This window comes from Sus scrofa, chromosome 6 (assembly GCF_054392235.1).
Source record: "Sus scrofa isolate SSC_HxYL_T2T_F1_AM1 chromosome 6, Sscrofa_HxYL_maternal_Yorkshire_Landrace_v2.0, whole genome shotgun sequence".
NCBI lineage: Eukaryota > Metazoa > Chordata > Mammalia > Artiodactyla > Suidae > Sus > Sus scrofa.
Window position 1 is genome coordinate 148041166 of NC_139388.1, and position 22801 is coordinate 148063966.

A 22801-nucleotide genomic window follows, 5' to 3' on the forward strand; every position below is an offset into this window, starting at 1 on the left:
GCTCAGTATCAAAGAGGAGAAGGTATATTCTCTATCTACTCTCCTAGAAGGCACATAGCAAAGTGCATGGACATAACGTTATAGTATAAGGAGGGTGTAAAGAATTGGAACAAAAATACTAACTCATCCACCAAAGATGACTTGTTTTTGAAGAGAAATTTAAAAGCAAAAACAATAAACAGCAGTAATCTCCTCTACAGTACTAATTACCTCTGCTGAGAATTTTACAGCAGTCTTGAGACTGATCCATTGAGGGTTGCTTAAACTTAATTGTTGTAATCAGTCAAATCTCTGAAGCTGACTAACACATGATATGGGAATTTTTGCTAGGAATAAATGATCTCTTTTAAAAATCTAACTTTGAATTCAAGAGGTATCTGTGAACTTTCAAAATATGTTTTGAAGAAGGATTTTTGATGATACACATGTAACTATAATTCACATGTTAATGAATATGCCTGGTTAACCAGTGATGGTTAATTATATGTGCAAACTTGGCTAGACCACAGTACCCAGAAATTTGGTTAAAGACCATCTAGAGGTTTTGGTGAAGCTATTTTTTAGGTGAGATCAATATTTAAATTAGTAGACTTTACATAAAACAGATTATCCTCCAGAATGTGGGTGGGCCTCATCCAGTCAGCTAAAGGCCATAAGAGAAAAAGACTGTTGTTCCTTCCAGCAGGAAAGAATACTACCTCCAGACTATGTCTGGACTTGAGCTTGCAACATTAACTGTTTCTGGGTCTCCAGCCTGCTGGCCTGCCCTGAAGATTTTGGACTTGCCAGCTCCTACAACTGTGAGCCAATTTCTTGAAATAAGTCTCTCTCTCTCTCCCCACCCCCCTCTATATATACACACACACACATATCTTATTGTTTCTATTTCTCTGGAGAATCCTGACTAATTCAATGAGTAACATTATCTATGAATGACAGAAAAGGTATGAATTGGAAGATAGTTATGAATGACTAATGCATATAAAAGATCTCTCATTTTAAATACAAAGTAAAAGTGTCCACTATTAATTGAAGATCATAGAGACTAGATGAGGAATGCAGATATAGCATCATCATCAATTCTGCTTTCTGAACCAAATTCCTTAAAAATTACAGAAAATATGTTTTAAATATAATAAATACAGAATATAATGGAAAGTATCATAGAATATCACTAGAAGAACAGAAATTTTGAGAAGTACCTGAAAGGTGAATTGCAGTCATAATTGGTTGGCTAGAAACAAAGTTAAGAAAATTACTAAAGGCAATAGGTGAAGTGAGGGATGGACTGGGGGGTTGGGATTGGCATATGCACACTGTGGTGTATGGAATGACTGGCCAATGGCAAACTGCCACAAAGCACAGGGAATTCTACACAATATTCTGTGATAATACATATGAGCAAAGAATCTCAAAAAACATGGATGTGTGTGTATATATAACTGAATCATTCTATTGTATGGCAGAAATTACCACAACATTGTAAATCAACTATACTTCAATAATTTTTTTTAATGGCCGCACCCACAGCATATACAAGTCCCAGGCCAGGGGTTAAATCCAAGCAGCAGCTGTGACCTACACTGGAGCTGTGCTGCGGTGATGCTGGATTCTTTAACTGACTGCACTGGGCCAAGGATTGAACTTGTGCCTCTGTGGCAACCCAAGCTGCTACAGTGGGATTCTTAAACCACTGTACCACAGCAGGAATTCCATGTCAATTTAAAAAAGAAAACCATATCCCAAAAATACAAAAAAAAAAAAAAAGCTGGAATATAAATTCAAAAAATTTTAATGATTCTTAAGACTCAGAGTCAGATTGTACAAAGAGTCAGAGAGGACCCTGGAGATGTTATCTAAACAGGATCATATATTTGGAATGCTGAGGTCTTTCTCTTCCCTTGCTCTGACTGAACAGGAAGCAGGAGGGACATATCTGAGGCTCTTAGTGTGGGTATGGGGGTCTGAGAGCAAAGCAGATCAAAGCTTAAGTTAACTCCAGTGTGCAATCTAAGTTGAAGTTGGGGTAAAGGAATAGGGGAAAAGTGGAAAGCAAAGAAAAGTGGTTCCTGGCAGGGAGAAAGAAAGGAGGGAGGGAGGGAAGGAAGGAAGGAAGGAAGAAAGGGAGAAAGAAAACAATTTATGGTGTCTCCAGCCAAGGTAAACCTTCTATTCTGGTAATTGGTGGAAGTGAAACTGTGCAAAGGCTCTCAGACTGAATTTTGATCAGAGAAAATATCAATATTAATTCTAGACATTCTTATTGTTAGAGAAAATAGTTTAAATACCAACTTCAAAATCAATCATTGGAAGCCTATAATATATTGTATACTTAAAAAATTAACTCAAAAACACTTAAAAAACTGAATTGAATAATAACCATAAATCAGGAGAAGAGATAGCCAAATTTCTGTCTATAAAATTAGTAGGAATGCAACATTTTATAGGTAATTTCTAGCAAATTTTTAGGATCCAAGTGTTTCTGAGTTATAATTTTTAATTCTACCTCTGACTTGTATCTGATCCCTTAACTAACAAACTTTTTGACAGTATGAAATGAAATGATGAAGATCTAAACCAAGCATGGCTATAGGATTAATGCACAGCAAAGGGATTTCCAAGAGATTAAAGAGAAAGAATTACAGAAACTGGGGTCATGGCAATGTGGGGATGGAGGAAAGGTTAAGGGTGATTCCCAGTTCATGCGATAACTTCTTTTTTTTTTTTTTTTTTGCTTTTTAGGGCTGCATCCATGGCATATGGAGGTTCCCAGGCTAGGGGGTCCAACCACAGCTACAGCTGCCGGCCACAGCCACAGCCACAGCAACGCCAGATCTGAGCCACATCTGCAACCTACACCACAGCTCACAGCAACACTGGATTCCCAACCCACTAAACAAGGCCAGGGATCGAACCTGCAACCTCATGGTTCCTAGTCCGATTCGTTTCCGCTGCACCATGATGGGAACTCCAGGTGATAACTTCTTGAATGTCATTTACTTAGGAAACACAGTGTGTTGAGGGGAGAGAGGATATGTTAAAACATAGGTAAAGTACACTATAGGACCTGGGGTCAAGGAGTATGACCCTTGAAGGCTGAAAATCATTAACACCAAACCCTACCAGGGCTATTCTACCAGAACTATTTCTCAGCCACTCTATGTGCAGTGCTCAACCTTCTTGAGTAAAAGAGTCAAAATGTGGCAGCAATAGTTTTCGCTTTTATTCCTATTCCTGTGCTCTGGTTCCCAGAGGGAGCTTGTCAGGAGCTACTGTTCAGTGGAGATATATTGATGTCATGTTGACTAATCTTAGGTTTTGGCTAACCTTAGATTTTGTTAAATACCTAAGTCATTTGTTACTTGAATATTTTGTATGTATGGAGGACTAATCAGTCATTTCTGTCCTTAGAAAATTAATTACTTTTCCCAGAACCATGCAGGTTAGTTTTAATTGTCTTTATCCACCTGTCTATGTACACACACACAGAGAGATTTTACACACACACACAAACATACTTTGTAGACACATGTTTTCAAAAAGTACATATTTCAATACTCCATGGCTACTGTATTCAAAAGAGAGGCAGAGTACCAATATGTGCCAATATTATTAAGTTTTCAGACTATGTAAAATCATGGAAAGATTCCAAGATAATTCCACAAAGTAAGCATAAGTCCTAACAACAAATTTGGACAAGGAATAAATTTATTATAATCAAAAAGGATTTCTTTCTAAGAAATATAGGAGGGTTCAGCATTAGGAAAATCATATATTATGATAACACTATGTTAATGGACTAAGAAAAAAAATTTAACCATCCTGATAGATATAGAAAGCATTTGATATGATTTTTGTTTAAAATATCTTAAGTTAGAAATGGAAACTTCTTTTATTTGATAACATCTTTATACCACAACTTCCCAGAAAAACTTATATTTAAGGGTGAGCAGTATTAAAAATTACACTGAACTCAGCAGCAAACTATATCTACCAACTACTACTGTCATTAGTCAATATCTTATTGGACATTCCAGGAAAAGCAGTAAATTTAGAAAAATCAGTTAAAACTTTACATATTTACAAAAGCCAAACTAAAAATTTACGGCTGATATAATTCTCTACCAAGAATATACAGGAGAAATTATTTGAAGCTCTCATAATGTTAGTAATTGTCTTTTGTAATATTACTGGACAAATCTTTATACAAAATACTACTTTATACAATAGAAATAAACAAGAAGAAAATGATGAAAAGACTACTTGAATTAGCATCAAAACTATAAAACATTTAGAATATACTTAATATAAATACTACCTATTTAAGCAGAGGCAAATTTCACTAATAAACTTAAGACAGGTAAATAAACAAAAAATTTATAAATGTAAAAACTAAATATTGCAAATATGTAAACATTCTCATGTTAATCTAAATTCAAAGCTACCCCAAACACGTATTCTCAGATGACTCTGACCAGTTAATTCTTCAATTCAAAATGTACAGAAAAACACCCAGTGAGAAAATTTTTGGAAAAGAGAAGAAAATAAAACCTTTTAAACATCTAAACTTAAACTTTTAGGTATCAAGCAGATCCATATTTGCATGTACCCAGAGTCATCTAAACTGTGAAGTTTGAGGACACAGTTTCCCATAAAACTATCCTCACTTCTGACAAAAGTTACAAGCTCATGGGGTTCCCCAAAGCACCCTTAGTTTCAGTCAAAAGCTAAAAGGAATAATAACCCATTGAAAGATGTTACCTTAACATTATAAGTTGTTGAAGGAAAAGGATATAGATTAAAACTGAGCCAAGAGATACAGCACATAGTCAAGTCCACAAGGAGTCCAAACATGGAGCTTCCTGTTGTCCTCTCTTCACCAAGTCATGGGCAGCCTGGACACATTGTAGACAACCTGCATAGCATATTGCCTACCTGGAAAGCTCACCTTCGGAGTTTTTTACTGGGGCTTAATCATATTGGGGACTAGTCAATCTGCATGGCTGACTTCTAGCCTCCAGCCCTTCCTGGAAGTTAGGCTAAGACGTTTAATCATCAGTTCATTTGGAAGTTGGAACTGGTATGTTGCAGCCCAGAGCCAGCATCTTAAATCACACTGGTAGTCTGTCCAGTGGCCAGAGTCCTCCATATGCACAAAGCTACTCCTGTCAGGCAGGGATGTTCCAGGGGTCTAGAGCTCTCTTCCCAGAATCAAGGGCAAAGCCCAAACTTCTCTTGGGGTAAGGTTATTTCTTCACGACACAAGAAGGAAATTTCGTGCAGGAAATGATCTGCGTATATTCATATAAAAGTATCAGAAAATACCTGGGAAAACATATACTAAACTGTAAACTATAATATATACCAGCCTATGAAGAAAACAGAGGAATATTGGGGGTCAGGGAAGTAAGGAGAGATTCATTTTTTGCTCTTTGTACATTTGAAGTATTTAGATTTAACAATAAGAATTAATTAATTGATAACTTATGTGATTTAAATATTTAAAAAATGAGATTCTCCCCACTTCCACTAAATAAATAGGAACATAAATTTATACAATATCAGGTTTAAGAAGAGCCTAATTTTTATCCTACTGTAAGTGGTCACATGCATTAGTCTAGGCTTACTGGCTCTTCTGTTTACCTTTGAGAAGGTGGATGCTGAAATGAGCTGACTGCAACTCTATGAATCTGTGAACATTACTAGTATATGTGGAACCATTTCCTTTTTTCTTATTGCTTTTTTTTTAATCATTAGTCTCGGTCAAATGGCACAGTCCTGAGAAGGCAGAGATAGGCAGAGATTGCCCTCTGGACCATCCTCAAAATCTCCTTAATGAGCTATCCTTTCTGCACCCATCCTTTAAAGTCAGTTTCCCACACTTCCATCCTTGCTCTGCTTCTCTCACCAGGCTGCAAAGCCTCAGAGGGTGAACACATCTACCTTGAAGTTGTCTCTTATCATCTGCGGCTATTCATGAATTATATCCCCACCTCCAATTCCACAGACTTCAGTTCTGTATTTGAACTTTTTAACTTATCTGTAATCTTTTTATTCCGCATTAATCCTAAAGTCATTCTTCCTTTAGGTCTTCGTCATTTCATTTCTTACTATCATAAAGATTGTTAACTATGGGACCAGGATGGTAACATAAATAAGTGAAGCAAACAGCTTTAAGAACATGTGGAGTCATGGGGACTATAAGGACCTGGATAATTCTGGCCCTTTTTAAAAAGACTCCCATTCAGAGTTTTTCTTACTGTTTTTGCGTTTTGTTTTGTTTTCCTTTACTGTGGCTATAACACCTCTCTTGGCCAAATTCTGAACTAGTTTGCAAACTCTGTGAATATAGTCTCTACACCATATATTTTACAAATCTATTTGGCTGGTAGAATGATCTGTCTAGAAATGTAAATCTAATAAAGTCACTCCACTACTCAAATGTTTTCCCATGATTTAATTCTAAACTGAAATCAAAACACCTTACCTGGCACTTAACCCTTTAATTATCTGGCTTCTGATGATCTTCAGCTATATTCCTTTCCATTCCCATACTACACTGGGATCCAACTATTCTGCAGTTTTCAGAATATACAGTCTCCTATGCTCTATATTGTTTCTGTGACATTCACAACCTTTTAGAAAACTTCCCTGACTTCAGTTACTTTACCTTGCCTTACTCTGCTTTGATGTAAGCCTCTTATTCATTGTTTCTTCACACTACTGACCTATTCCCCTCAAAGCAGTTTTCATAGACTTCATGAAATATGTTTGCTTTCTGCCTCTTTCATTAAAGTGTGTGCTCTTTACAGTGGGCTTGATGTTATGTTTATCTCTGTAGAAATGGCATTTGGAACGTAACATAGACTACATCAATATCTCTTTTTTTTTTTTTCTGAATGGATTTTTCTTCCTCGAACTACAAAGTTAGCCAGTCCTTTCAATATAACACACTAGTTGAGAACACAGGGTTTGGCAACAAATAGGAAGTCCTTCCTTTGTTATGTACTACCTATGAGACATTAGGTAAGAGGTAACCTCACCTAGCCTCAGTTTTTTATAGTGTCCACCTCATAGAATGACTACCAACATGTAAATAACATAATTCATTAGTATACACCGTAGCACCCTGGAGCTATTCAAAACTATAGGTCATGATCATGATAATAGTACAGATTTTTCTCTACTTAGGATGGGATTACATCCTGATAAAATCATCATAAATTTGAAAATAGCATAAGTCAAAAATACATTTAGTACACCTAACCTACTAACATTACAGCTTAGCTCTGGGTACCTTAAACATACACACAACACTTACATTAGCCTACAGTTGGGCAAGACCATCTAACACAGTCTATTCTATAATAAAGTGCTGACTACCCCATGTAATCTGTTGACTATAGTACAGAAAGTGAAAAACAGAATGGCTGTAAGCCTAAAAACAGTTGCTTACCGTTGTGATCACAAGGCTGACCAGGAGCTGCCACTGCTTAACATCACGAGAGAGTATTATACTGCATATTGCTAGCCCAGGAAAAGATCAAAATTCAAAAATCAGGGTTTGGTTTCTACTGAATGTGTATCACCTTTGTACCATTGTAAAATTGAAAGACGGTTGTTGATCCATCATAAATTGGGGATTGTATGTAGTTGTATAAGTAGAAGTAATGCTGATAACATTTAAAAAATTAAACATTTATTAACCCCAAGGTCCCAGTCCATGGCAGTCCTTCCCCCTTCCCCTTGGCAACCACAAGTGGGGAAAGAAAAAAATAAAATAAAAAATTAAACATTTAAATTTTTAAAAAAGCTACATTGCAATTCAAAAGAAACAATAAAGCACACCGAACTCTTATTATTCAAGTACGTATTTTCAGTAAACCAATACATATCTTTTTTTGCCCCAAACTGAACTCATTGCATCATCCCATCCTTAATCCTCAAACTTGTTCCTCCTCCTGGGTTTCCTACCACCTTCCACCCTTCAGCCAATCCAGTGACTTGGGAGGCCTCCCTGATTCCTCTTCACCATCAACTATACAGACAGTCATCAAATCCTATTGACTCTGTAATACAATAGCTATCACACTAGTCTCACTACATCTTATCTTGCCAACAGAAATTGATTTTCAAATAGCAGCCGGATATAATCTGAACATTTCTCTTCCCATCACTGCTTCCACTTGTGCAAACTCCCTCCCACTGCTTAAATAAGTCTCAAGAGACTCACCAGACTATGCTCTGGCCCAATACCCCAGCATCACCTCTGGCTGCTCCCTCCTTTACACTCTGGGCTCTGTCAGGTTATAATTCATTCCATTCCTCCAATCTATCTTGCTTTTTCTCACTACTAAGTCTTCACACAAGCCATTCCCTTATCTAAAACTGGCTTCCCAAGTCTTCTTAACCTGGACATCTATGATTCATTACTCAGTTTTGCCACATGTGTGATTTCTTCCAGGAAGCCTTCTCTGACATATACCTCCTCTCCTCTATGGCCCATATAACACAGCACTTGACCTGTTTTACTGTATCGCAAATGCTTGTTCCCATGTCCTCCTTTTCTGCTCCTTATTATACTGTGAGCTATAGGAAAGCAGAAACTGGATGTGTCTGCTCACTGTTTTTTCCCTGGTGATTATCTCAAAGTCTACCATGCATAGTAGGAATTGCAATACCTATGCATGATGAAAATGAATAAAAGAATAAATGATACAGCAGAAGTTGAGAGAACATTGTAAATCAACTATAATTAAACACATTTTTTTAGAAAAAAAAAGAATAAATGAGTGGATTGTTAAGCCTATTTTGAAGCTGCATACAGGTCAAACTGGTGGGTATAAACACATTTCTTCTTTATTCCAGCTTGTGGTGACCCCAGAAGATGACTGTATTCCTGAGTTTTCATAGCTGTCTGTACCTAGTCTGTTTGAAGTTGAGCAATTCTATGAAGTTTTGTGGTGTGAAGTATAGCAACTCTCCTGAGCAATAAGAGATGTTTTCACACTTTATTTTTGAGAATAGAAGTGCTGATTCTTTCACTGTAAATTTCTTCTTCAGCTGATTGATTTTATTTTTCATAAACTTAGAATTACTTTTCTAAAACGCTGTGTGTTTCAGCCCTCTGTGTTCAGAATGCCAGTGGTAGAAAAGAAAATCATGGACTTGGAAAACAGACTTGTGATTGCCAAGGGGGAGGGGGAGGGAGTGGGATGGACTGGGAGACTGGGGGTTAATCAGAGCAAACTATTGTATTTGGAGTGTAAAAGCAATGAGATCCTGCTGTATAGCTAGGGAGCTATATCTAGTCACTTGTGATGGAACATGAAGGAGGATATATGTGAGAAAAAGAATATGTATGTGTGTGTGTGTGTGTATGACTGTGTCACTTTGCTGTACAGTAGAAATTGACAGAACACTATAAATGAACTATAATGGAAAAAATAAAAATCATATAGTAAAAAATAAAAAAATGCCAGTGGTTTTTATTACCACTGCAATTGGTACAACCAGCCAACTATGCTGACTGGGTCAAGGTCTTCTTATTTAGTTTAGATATTCAAACTTTACTTTTTGAGTTAAAAAAAAAAAGTATACTTCCAGAAATCAGTGATTTGATGTATATGGATTGAGACCATCTCCGTCATCTATAATCTCAATTCTTTGAAGGAAACCAAGGGAGAGGAATGCTTAGCTTTCAATGATAGAAATCAAATCCTTCCCCAAAGCTTTGGCATCATTGTGAGGATAAATAAAGGAACAGTTTATTATAACAGAAAACCAGATGGACTTTGGAGCCTGATGAAAATGAATAAAGTTAGAGTTGGATCTGTGACTTCCCAGCAACATAAACCTTGGCATTTTAATAAACTCTCTTAAGAAATCATTTTCTCCATGATTTCCTTAAACAGTTTACCATAGTACCTACAATAGCATTGTTTTAAGTGTTGGGTAACTGCATACAAAGAGCTTTTTATCTGATGTTATGGTACTGTTTCAATATATAAGTTACTGTTTGCCAGGAAGCAACATCTGCAGCAGAGTTTTTGCAATAATATACTATTATATAATTTGAACCTGAAAGATGCATGTTGACCCTGGTCATCTTTGTAAACAACCCTTTGATGAAAGCATAACCTGGGACATGTCTTTACATATTAAAGAATCAGTTTGATCTAAATTTCCCCTATCTTCATATTATGGTGGTTCTGAATCAATACAAAAGTCCTAATATTCAAAAACCCTTGCTATAAAACATGTTGAATCCTTGACTTTCAATTTTCTAGATCATCTGTTGTCAGGTGATGCAAATTACTATTGTTTTTTCTGAACTTCGTTTCTGAGATTTGAATTAGCATATCCCCCAATATGGTCCTACTTCTGAAAGAACTTGCTTGCATCTTGAATCTGAAAGCAGACTATGAATAGGATACTTGGCCTGAGCTTAGTGTTTGATGTACCCTAAAGATTTTCTAGAGTAGGCACTTCTCACCTGCTGACTCAAATGAGAAGCACTCTTTGCTTATACATTGTGGCCAAGATTTCTATTGAAAAGATGCTTCTTTAATTTTGTAAACATTTAATTAAGTAGTTTCTCTGACTAGATTCTTTACTTGAATGATTAAAAATGACAAATTCTACTCAAAGGATTCCTGCTGAAAGGAAGGTATTATATCTACAGCTGCTTGAGAAGCCATGTAAAATAATGGCTGTGGCAGACACCACCTAAAGTGACCAACAATTACTCTTATATAATCCCCTCCTTTTAAGTGCAGGTGGTATCTGTGACTTCTTTCTAACAGTACATTGCAAAGGCAATGAGCCATCACTCCCTTGATTAGGTTTTATTAAATGGCAAAGGTGATGGGATATGATTTAGTATAATACATAAGGCTTTTGGTATTAGCAGATTGGAGCAAGAACTAAACAGCTACCTTGTGAACTGCCAATGAAGAAGGCCACGTGTCAGGGAACTATGGGTGGCCTCTAGAACTTGAGAGAGGTCTTCAGCCAACAACCAACAGGAAGCCGAGGCCCTCAGTTACATAGCTGCAAGGAAATAAATTCTGCCGACAACCCAAAGGGTCTTTAAAGTGGATTCTTATCTAGTCAAGGCTCGAATAGATGGGAACTTGTCTGAAACCTTGATTGTAGCCTTGTGAGAGCCCTGGAGAGGACTCAGCCAGGCCATGACCTGACTCCTCACCCAGGGAAATGAAGATAATATATGTATATGGTTTTAAGCCACTAAATTTGTAGTAATTTTTATATATCAACAAAAATAAAAACAGTGATTTGAACCAAAAAAGTGCTTTTTTTTCTTATGATTCTTTGAGTGAACTTGAGCTCACCAGGGGCCAGGGCAGGGGGGTCAGCTGGAGTAACCATGTGGTTGTTTTCAGATGGAAGCTAGATGGAATGGATAGAATGGTCTCACTACCTCCTCCACCCTCCTCCACACGTCTCTCCAGCAGAAGACTTAGACTTCCTGCATAGTGGCTCAGTGCTCTATGAGAAAGAAAGTGTTAAGTTGTCAATTCTCTTAAAGCCTGGACTCAGAAGCCTAGAACCTCTCTCTTGCCATGATTTATTGGTTAGAGCAAGCCATGAGCCTATTTCAGACTCAAGATGGGGAAAATAGTCTCCACCTCTTAATGTGGAAACATCGTGAACATCCTGGAATGGGAGAACTTGATGGCAATATTTGCAGGAAATTTGCCACAACCTACCCTCTGGCCATAATTCACATCCATTTCACATGTAGAAGGCTCTCACCACTAATCAAGACCCTTAAGTCTTATCAGGCTCAAATCAATTTTTTGTGGTCCATATTCATGTATAGATAAGGCTCTTCTAGTGCAGATCTTGTCAATCTGTAAGCTTGCTATTTGAAAAGGCTAACTCAGCACACAATGGCAAAGTGTATGTTCTCAAGAGTACCCTACTCTTGAACAAGGAAAATTCCTCTATTTGGATTCAGTCTATTCCCTGGGAGTGATTTCTATGGTTCTAAGCTGCAACCTTGGACTCTTGCCTCTGCCTTTCAAATCATCTTTTTGCATAAGACATATCCTATATTTATATCAGAGTAGCATTTTCAGCCTTCATCCTGCCAATATAAAGTTGAGGGCCTAAAAGTCTTTTTTTTTTGTTTTAAAATTTCATTTAAAACTCTCTCTCTCCCTTTTCATCCAATCTAATTCAACTACCTTAAAAAACACTGTGTATTTCCAAGGTATCAACTTATATTCTGCTACACCAAAAAAAAAAAAAAAAAAAAACCAAAAAACAAAAAACAAAAAACCACCACGAGCACAAAAATCTCTTTAAGGTAAACCACACTCTACTTTGGATTGAGATTCAAGATGCTCTGGGATAATAAATTTAAAATTCTTTGAAAGCTTTTGCCTGGTCAAAAGGGATTACAAGGCACTGCCTTAAACCTCTCAGTGTTGTTAACAAGCAGTATTAAAGCTATACCCTTGTTTTGATCTTAACCCTGAGGCTACATTTTGCTGTCAGAGCCTCAATTTGATACTTGTTATGAAGCTATTTCTTATATTGAGAATTTTTTTGTCAGTTTGAGTAATTGGGAATGAGAAATAGTGTTATTTTCCAACCTAGTGAAACTTGGTTGAAAATATTTCTTCTTGGTTCTATTGAAAAAAGTTTCTTCTTTAGTTCATTTTTCTCTTATAATATCTTCTCATAGACAGCTTAAAAATGTTTTCAAAATGTTATCTGGAAAGCTTCTAAGCCACATCAGTGTTTACTAGGTACTTCCTCTATCTTCCAAGTAATTTCAGATGATAATCTTAATTTTTCTGCCAATACTTAACACACTCTCCCCTTTCTCCAGTCTCTCATAGCAATCCTCCCAGTTTTCCATTCTTCCTTCAGTAACAATCTCTTCATCACCATCCAGGCCTCTGCCAGCTCCTCGGTCACAATGCCAATGACAGATATTTTATGTTGGAAACTGCACTTAAGTTCCTACCTCTGAACAACTGCCCCCTGAGGAGCTTTAGCCACATATGGGCTTGAGTTAGCTGACAGGATCCTTGACTTGGAGCTGATTTCATAATAAGATGTGACTATCTGGGGAGAGGTGAATGTATTTTGCAGGTAGGGGGTGTGGATTGTTGTGGCAGAATATAGAGACAGAAGGCCTTCGAAAATGGCTATCCATGTTCTTTTCACCCGTGTATGTGGATGCCATTCTTTCCATCAAGTGGTGGTCTGTTTCCTCTCTTCTTGAAACTGTTTGGTTGGTCTCATGGTTTGCTTGAATGCAGCTAAAATTGCAATCTTGGCTCAAGTGTTGAAAAGACTGACATCTGCTTTCTACCTCTTGGGAGAGAGTCATTAAACTAGTGTATATCAAGAGGCTACATGTAGAAACACTGTAGTGGATAAAATACCATTTTAGTCGTTTTAGCCCCAGCTGACTTCCCAGTTGAATGTGACCTCATTCAGCCTGTACAGTGTAGAAAAATATACCCAATTTAGTCCAGTTAAGGCACAGACCTATGAGGAAAAATAAATTATTTTTACACCACTAAGTTTTTAGTGTTTTTTTAACGTAGCAATATGTAACTGAAACAAATCTTGATTATGGCATTATCTACAACACAATCATATTACATGACAGTTAAAACTATGGTTTTACAGAAAAGAAAATCATGGACATGGAGAACAGACTTGTGGTTGCCAAGGAGGAGGGAGAGGGAATGGGATGGCCTGGGAATATGGGGTTAATAAATGCAAACTGTTGCCTTTCGAATGGGTAAGCAATGAGATCCTGCTGTATAGCACTGGGAACTATATCTAGTCACTTATGATAGAGCATGATAATGTGAAAAAAAAGAACGTATATACGTATGTGTGACTGGGTCACCTTGCTATATGGTAGAAAATTGACAGAACACTGTAAACCAGCTATAATGGAAAAAAATTAAAATCATTAAAATAAAACTGTGTTTTTCAAGTATAACTCTGACTTATATATAATCATACCACTAAGACAGTTGCCTATGTACTTTAAAACAAACTATCTGAATAATATGGTATTGAGATAGTTTAATTAATTATTTTGAGATTTCATTAAATATATTTGATTAGGATAAGTCAGAAAGACAAAAGACTGAATAAGACATATATGTGTGTTTTACATATGTGGAAGAATTGAAATGTGTAGGAACTGATTCATTGATATCCTGTTTGTTACAAGATGTTTATAAATTTGTCAACAAATGTATATCAAAAGGTAGGGTATTAATGATATTGAACATTATAATGTGCCCACTAGATATGCTTTTATTTTTTTAATTTTTATTGTAGTTGATTTACAATGTTCAATTTCTGCTGTACAGCAAAGTGACCCAGTTATTCATATGTATACATTCTTTTTCTCATATTATCTCTATCATGTTTAGATGTGCTTTTAACCATCTAGTTTACTCACATATTAGGATGGAAAGTAGATTACTATTTCTAGGAGAAACACACATTAAATTTCTCTTCTTTGTTTAGTTTTCTTTTTCTCATTAGGATTCTGTCCTCATTAGCTGAAAATACAGTATCTTGTAGTTAGCAATAACCAAGCAAAGGTTATGTTTTAGTTCTAAAAATTATATAAATAACTAAGCTCTATAAACCAGAGGTTAGGAAAATATAGATCTTAAGGCACAATGAAATATAAACATACTCAGATAATCATTGCTTTCTCTGTGGGGAAACTGAGTTTTAGGGAGATCAAGTATCTTGCCCAAGATTGGATTCATGTTTGTCTATGTTAGAAGTTCATGCCTTTCTTATTTTCTTTCCTGTGTATAAAGTGCCTCCTAGAAACTGGGCTGAATTATAAAGTGTAAGACCTGGGAATATAACATTGAACAGGCACTGGTGAAAGGTATGTGGTCTTTTAAGTAGCCACAGCTGAAGGTAACTCCAGAAGGCATTAGTCTCTTACAGAACATAATATTTTTGCTAATTAATCATGTGTTATGGCTTCCTTCATTTCCTGTAACATAGAAATTCCAGTACAGTGTTTCAGTTCTTAATTATCCTATGCCAACTTTCTCATCTCTCAAGAAAAAATTATCAAGGAAAGGGAAAAACAAATGTCATCTAAAAAAAAGTCTACTGCATTTTAATGAATGTTTACTATGTGCCCCTTTCTATGTCTACGAAAGGTATATGTAATAATTTCTATATCTAGTGACTAATATCACTAATCACTGTTACTCAGGGTATCATGTAAAGATCTTTTTACCCTAAAAACCAAGACAGACAGTAAGATAAGTCATGTTATTGAAAAATGGTAGTATGATGAATTCATTGTGCCCAACTGGTTAATTTATTTGGTTACATCACCAGAAAACAAAGCAGGAGAGAGAACCCTGGATAAGTATTTACAAAATCTAAATTAGGGAGTGCTCAAAAAATTTAGTTTCCTGATACATACCCTCAGAAATAGCAATATTGTCTTTATTTAAAAATTTTACATTGTGTTCACCATCTATTTTTGGCATTAATTTTGATTTTTAAAAACTAGTGCATTAAAAGATGATTTATCTTAGGTACTAAGTTTACTGACACATTTCTTTCCCTTAAATTTTGTACTCAAAGTGTGCACATGCATCTCCTCACACTACTTGTGCTCCTGCCACACACAGTGTGTGACATCACTAGAAACATAATACCACTTCTTACTACTAATATTCATACCACAGCTTTACCACTTATCAATCCTATAACCTTGGATTATTTAATTCACCCCTATAAAAACTTATTTCATAGATTTCTTTTGAGAATTGAATGAAATAATCCTTATGAAACACTTTTAGTACAATGTTTGACATAAATTCAGTTTTCAATAAACAGCTAGTGCTATTATGTTTGGAGTTCTAATTTTATGTGACTAATTGAAGAAGGACAATTCTTCCTTTTATGATATTATAGACTGAAATAAAGAGGGTTTGTTTGTTTTTTTTTTTTAGCAATTTGAATGCAAATTCAAATTTTAGCAATTCATGCTCTTGCTGGTCCTAGGACTTCTAAGAGGTCTCATTCCAGACCAGATTTTGGAATTGAAGGAAAATTCTATAATCTATAAAAGCTGCAAAAAGCTATCTCCCTCTTACCCCAACCCAACAGAGTAGCCTTTTCTTACCACTCCAGCTTTTGCTGATTTTCCAACGTAGATCACATCCAAACTTTGGAGGCTTTGCCGTATTCTCCGAAGTGGGAGCCACAAACTCAGGAATGTATACAATGATATACTGGGGACAGGGAGAAAATAGAGGACATGATATTTATTTTTGATATAAATACACAGAAGAAATTGAGCTCTGTAATATTCAACAAATGGGCTAACCTCTTCTTCATCCTGTCTTACTCAATCTCTGCCTTATTCAGTTCTCATCCTGACTAAGCTTTTATCAGGAAATAATCCCTGAAAAGAATAATCACTTCACACAACGTAAGTATTGACAATAGTGTGCTCATTGGATGGTTTGTGTTTTAATAAAACACATTTTGCATTTTGTGGGATAACATAAAATGATTAATTGTGTTAAAAATACAGATTTAAAAATAAAATCTACACAATACTATGAAACAAAATGGGAATTGGCTATAAAATATTTTGGCAATATAGTGAAAAGAGTTGTTGACCCTAAAGGTAAGTTATATATTTTTATTTTACAAAAGACGACTGCTTGAAATTTGCTGTTTTTGTTTGTTTGTTTTTCTGGTATGAAAAGAGACTACTTGGGTAGCTGCTATTTATCAGATTATTAAATAAATAAGCTCTTTTAATTCATCTCTTAAAGATAACAGCGATATTTCAACAATAAGCAAGAAAACAATTGCTTTTTGAAATAAATTCTTGCTGTGGAAAGAGTATCTGGAAAATAGATACTGAAAATTGTTTCCATCCTTCTCTAGTGTTGCTGCCAAAAATGCTATATATCATCCATAAAAACACTCATATCTACAGAGCTAAAACCACAGAAACATAATTTTTTACCTTCCTAAAATTCACATAAATGATATTTTGGGGGGATTGAAATGCTTTTTTAAAAATATAAAAGTGCAATGTTTTGCAGTTAGGTTGAAAAACAACAAATTGAATGAGAGAAGGAGGACATTTACAAGATGTAATTCGACATAAACTATCCATAAGTGGTGAATAAACTTAAACATCTTGTTGAATAATTTTTAATTGCATTTATAAAGCCTTTCTGCCATTTGGATTTGTAAATCGTTTTCAGCTATGGCAGCCATAAAAATCAGGAATAAAGAAAAAATGAAACCAGAATTAGACCTTTATATTGCTAAGTCACTAATGTTAAAGATTAAAACTCAATGCGGCATTGAGGGGTGGTAGGAGAAGGAAGAATTGGCAGTTTGGGATTAGCAGAGGCAAACTGTTATATATGGGTCCTACTGTGTGGCACAGGGAACTATATTCAATATCCTGTGATAAACTATATGGAGAGGAATATGAAAAGGGAATATATATATGTGTGTAACTGTGTCATTTTGCTATGCAGCAGAAATTAATACAACATTGTATGTCAACTAAACTTCAATAAATTTCTTAAAAAGTCAAGAGGCACATTCAATGACATTACTTTTTGCCCCTTATAATGCATTTATACATTAGTAACAATATTTTAGTAAGAGTAAAAATGATGTTTTTCTGACTAAAATGAAGTATCACTTCATACCTGTCAGAATGGCCATCATTGATTAGTCTAAAAACAATAAATGCTGGAGAGGGTGTGGAGAAAAGGGGACCCCTCTACACTGTTAGTGGGAATGTACATTGGTGTAACAACTATGAATATACATTGGTATAACCAGTATGAAGGAAGATTCCTTCAAAAAATAAATATAGAAATATATGATCCAGCAATCCTACTCCTGGGCATCTAGTCCAGAGAAAAACATAATCTGAAAAGATACATGCACTCCAATGTTCATCACAGCACTATTTACAATAGCCAGGACATGGAAGCAAACTAAATGTCCATCAACAGAAGAATTGATAAAGATGAGGTACATATATACAAAGGAATATTACTCAACCATAAAAAAAGCATGAAATAATATCATTTGCAGCAACATGGATGGACCTGGACATTATCATACTAAGTAAAGTAAGTCAGACAGAGAAAGACAAATACCGTATGAAATCACTACTATGTGGAATCTAATAAAAATAATACAAAAGAACTTTTTCACAAAAAAGAAACAGGCTCAAATATTTAGAAACCAAACTTACGGTTATGAAAGGGGAAAGGTTGAGGGGAGGGATAATTTAGAAGGCTCAGATTAACATATATACACTGCTATATATAAAATAGATAAATAATAAAGATTGACTGTATAGCAGGGAAATCTCCTCAGTACTCTTTAATAATTTAAATGAGAAAAGAATCTGAAAATGAATGGATATATGTATAACTGATTCACATTGCTGTACACCTGAAATTAATACAACATTGTAGGTTAACTAATACCAATAAAAGTTAAAAATAAATAAATAGAAAAAAATGATTTCCATAGGAAAAAAAAAGATACATGTCTTTCTGGATCTGAAAAATAATATCACTATAAAGTAATTATAGTAGTAACATTACCTAAGATTTATTGAGTTTTTTTTTTTACTACCAGGGTTCTTAGTGCTTTACACTGTGGCATATAACCCTTACACATATTTTTGGAAGTATGTACTATAAGTATGTTATATAGCATTTCATAACTATAGTATAAAACAGAATTTAAATAAATAACCCAAGCTAGTGAACAACCTTCAACAAAATAGGCTGGAAACTATCAAAAAAGATATCCTATTCCAGGGGACAAAAAGGAGGCCACATTAAGACAGGAGGAAAGGCAGTTAGGTGATATAAGCAATACCATACCTGCCGGGTGACCAACCCACAGAGTAGAAAATAACTATATCACAGATGCTCACCCACAGGAGTGAGAGTTCTGAGCTCCATGTCAGGTTCCCATGCCTGGGGATCTGGCATTGGGAGGAGGAGCCCCGAGAGGATTTGGCATTGAGGGCCAGTGGGGCTTGTGTGTAGGAGCTCTACAGGATTGGGGGATCCAACAATCCCACTCTTGGCCACCTGTCCAGAGAAAACTATGGCTCAAAAAGATACATGTATCCCAATGTTCATTTCAGTACTATATACAATAGCCAAGACATGGAAGCAACCTAAATGTCTATCGACAGAGGAGTGTATAAAGAAGATGTGGTACATATACACAATGGACTATTGTTCAGCCATAAAAAGGAATGAACTAATGGCATTTGCAGCAATGTGGATGGGCCTATAAATTATCATAAGTGAGGTTGGTCAGACAGTGAGGCACAAACATCATATGCCATCACTTATATATGGAATCTAAAAAAAAGGATACAATGAACTTATTTTCAGAATAGAAATAGACTCACAGACTTCAAAAAACTTATGGTAACCAAAGGAGACATGTTGTGGCATGGGGGAGAAATGAGCTGGAGGTTTGGGATAGAAAAGTTATAAAATTGGGTTGTAATAATGGTTGTACAACTATAATAAAATTCATTTAGTTAAATAAATAATAAATAAATAACCCAAGCTAGTAACTGGTGGAGGCAATATTTAAGTCCTAGATACCATCTCTTAGGTATATCTGGATTCCCCTAAAGCCTATGCTCTTTACAATATGGCATCCTACTTCTCACAGATTGATTGACATTCACTAATAACCAATAATAGTATTATCATTGTTAATCTCATCATTCTAAGATTATTTCCAGGTTTTTACATTTTTAATGAATTCTTCAGAGAACTAAGATAAATTAAGATCATAATACTGGAGGCCAAAGCCAGATAGATAAACTTGAAAATTGAAAAATTTGCCTACATAATTTAAGTTTTGGACTCCTTTAGATAATTTAAGTGTTAAGTGGATTGTTTACTTCTTCAATTTAGCTTTAGAATTATCTCATTTCTCCACATCACTAAGCATGTCTGCTGGTAGGGACTATGTGAAGCAGAGTTCTTTTTATAATTAGACAATAATAGTGCATCAGATATTCCCTGTAAAATATGTGGCATGTTGGTAAGTCTTTACTTAATATTTAAATCAGGTTGTTATGGAACTTGTGAGTTTTACATCCTAGGCTTTCTACCCTGTTGAATTCAAGTCACTTGCAAAAAATTTAGATTTCAACATTATAGGTTGTCTACTCATAAATACTCTAATATTTAACACCCTACTTATAAAAGGCTAACATCTACCCTATTAGCTATTTTAGCACTGATGAAAACAATTTGAAGAAAAATGAAATGTAAGATACACTACAAGGCAAATATATATTCTCCTTACAGTGATGGAAATGCTGAGGAATCCTAAGTTTAAACTGGTTGTGCTTTCCCCCATAGATCCCATAGGACATTCACTGTGACTGTGTAGTTTCATTTCTATTGAAAGAAAATTTAGTCTCAATTCACTGATTATGATGTTATGTTGTATTAATAAACTTGCTATTATGCTAAACCAGCTGGACACACTTGACTAACTCTGGAAGGCAGTGGATGAATATGTTAGCGTCTGGCCCAAGTTCTAACTTTCCATCTGTGAGTTGGCCCCATTTGCTGATACTGCTACTTGGGAGATTAATAACCAAAGTTAAAAGAGAATTTACAAAAGCAGTAGAAAGGTAGGCAGAGAAACGGAAGATTAAGAAGCCATTAGGAAATACCATTTTTAAAGTTTTTCATACTTGGTGTTCTCTATAAAAGAGTTATAGTAGAAGGATTGTCAGCTCAGTTCAACTTAGTTTGACAAATATTGATTTACTACCATCCACTACGAGTAAATCCAGATGGAATATTTTTCTGTAGTAATAAAGTATTGTTGGGTATAGCCATTGATTGGGTAATTTTGGATGTGTCTTTTCAACCAAATTTCTAGAAATAACCAACAATTAGGATTTTTTAAAAAATTCTCTTTTTCTCTCCCTCTCTCACTTCTCTCTCCATCTCTCTTCCCCTCACCTACTTAGCTATCAATTATGTTGGTAAATATTCAAGTGATTTGATGTTTTCTCCAAAGATAAAAATGTCTTGAGAAAAATCACGTATTAAATAACAGTGAAAATAACAATTTTAATCATATACTTCACTTCATGCACTTATAAATATTATTTCGTGCTAATATTCTGACACATTGGCAATGCTCTGGTACAGTCAAAGAGAATAAAGATGTTCTGATTTCCAGGGATTTGCAATGTGACCAAAGGCTTCACCAACCCTCAAGATAATATTTCATGAGCATTTCAAAAAATTCCATACTGAGGACCCATGATATATGAAGCAGAGCTCTTAACATTTAGTAAAAGAAAAAAATACAAACATATATGTTCACAAGATTATGTGGTAATGTGATAATAGAGGTAAGACCAAGGGAAGATATTACCATGGATTGCTATAGACAATGTGTAAGAAAAGTTATGAAATAAGACTTCAAAGAGGAGCAGACTTAATTTACTCCTTAAAGACAAAGAATTCCACTGACAAGGGAGAAAACAGAATATTCTAGGCCTGGCAAAGTTGTGAGATAATCATAAGTAATATTTAGGGAGCAACTTCTAGACATGAAACTAAAATTCTAAGCATGCATTAGCTTATTAAATCTTGATTCAGAAAAATCTTATGCAGTAGGTTATTTTATTTCAATTTTAAAAACAAGAATGCTGAATCTCAGATAGGTTAAGTAATTTACCAAAGATGACAGAACTAGAAAAGGGTAGTGTCATGATTTAAACCAGGATAGTACGATCATACAATTCATGTTTTTAGAGAGCACATTACAATAGTTCCTAAAGGTGCTGAAATGTAAAATAGCATGGTATTTCCAGAGGTTGTCAAGAAGGTCAAGGAGGTACTTGCTTAAAGTAGAATGTATATGTGTATGTGTCTCTGCTATCTATATTTATGATATTTGCTTATCTTGGTTTCTGAGAAAGTAATTACTTGAGACACAGTACATTTTTATCTTTATTGTTTTGCACCAGCATCTTTGGATCACTCTCTGCTCCATCTTCATGTTTTCTTTTCCATTCTACATGTAAATTGCACTCTGGCTCCCTTTATAAGGATACTTGTATTGTTTTCAGGATTCACCCAAATAATCCAGGGCAATCTCCCCATTTGGAGGGATGGCGGAGGGGGAGCATTTTTCAACCTACCACGGATCCCAATGGTGCCCAATTCCCAGTAGTCTTACTCTTGCATAATACCCTCCCCTGAGTGAGGGCTGGGCCTAGTAACTTGCTTCTAATGAATAGAATATGGCAAAAGTGATGTGATGTCATTTGTGTGATCAAGTTATAAAACTGTTTGACTTCCATCTTGCTGATCTTCTCGCTTTTCATTTATTTCTTGGCTTACACACTTTGATGAAATAAGCTGTCATGTGGGATATACCCATGTGGCAAGCAACTGAGGGAAGTCTCTGACTGATGGCAACTAGGAATCTGAAGCTCTCAGCCCAACAGCCCATGTGAAATATAATCTTACCAACAACAAAATGAATAACTTGAGAAATAGAACTTTTATGTAGTTGTCTTTCAATGAGTACACTCCAGCCAACATGTTCATCACAGACTATGAAAAACCCTGAAGCAGTGACTCTCTCCGTCCATTCCCAGATTCTTGACTCACAAAAACTATAGGATAATAAATGTTGTCCCAAGCCACTAAATTTTGAAATAATTTGTCAGGCAGTA

At 35.5% G+C, this 22801-nt stretch overlaps 1 protein-coding gene across 1 annotated transcript in view; it reads right to left on the bottom strand.

The window, feature by feature from the left end:
- The window catches only part of LOC146402866 (uncharacterized), an 805401-nt gene that overhangs the window by 246433 nt on the left and 536167 nt on the right, over positions 1-22801 (bottom strand). The window contains exon 7 of the mRNA XM_084965716.1: positions 16178-16286. Within this exon, the coding sequence (XP_084821842.1) occupies positions 16178-16286 (109 nt within the window). The remainder of the gene's footprint in view (positions 1-16177; positions 16287-22801) is intronic.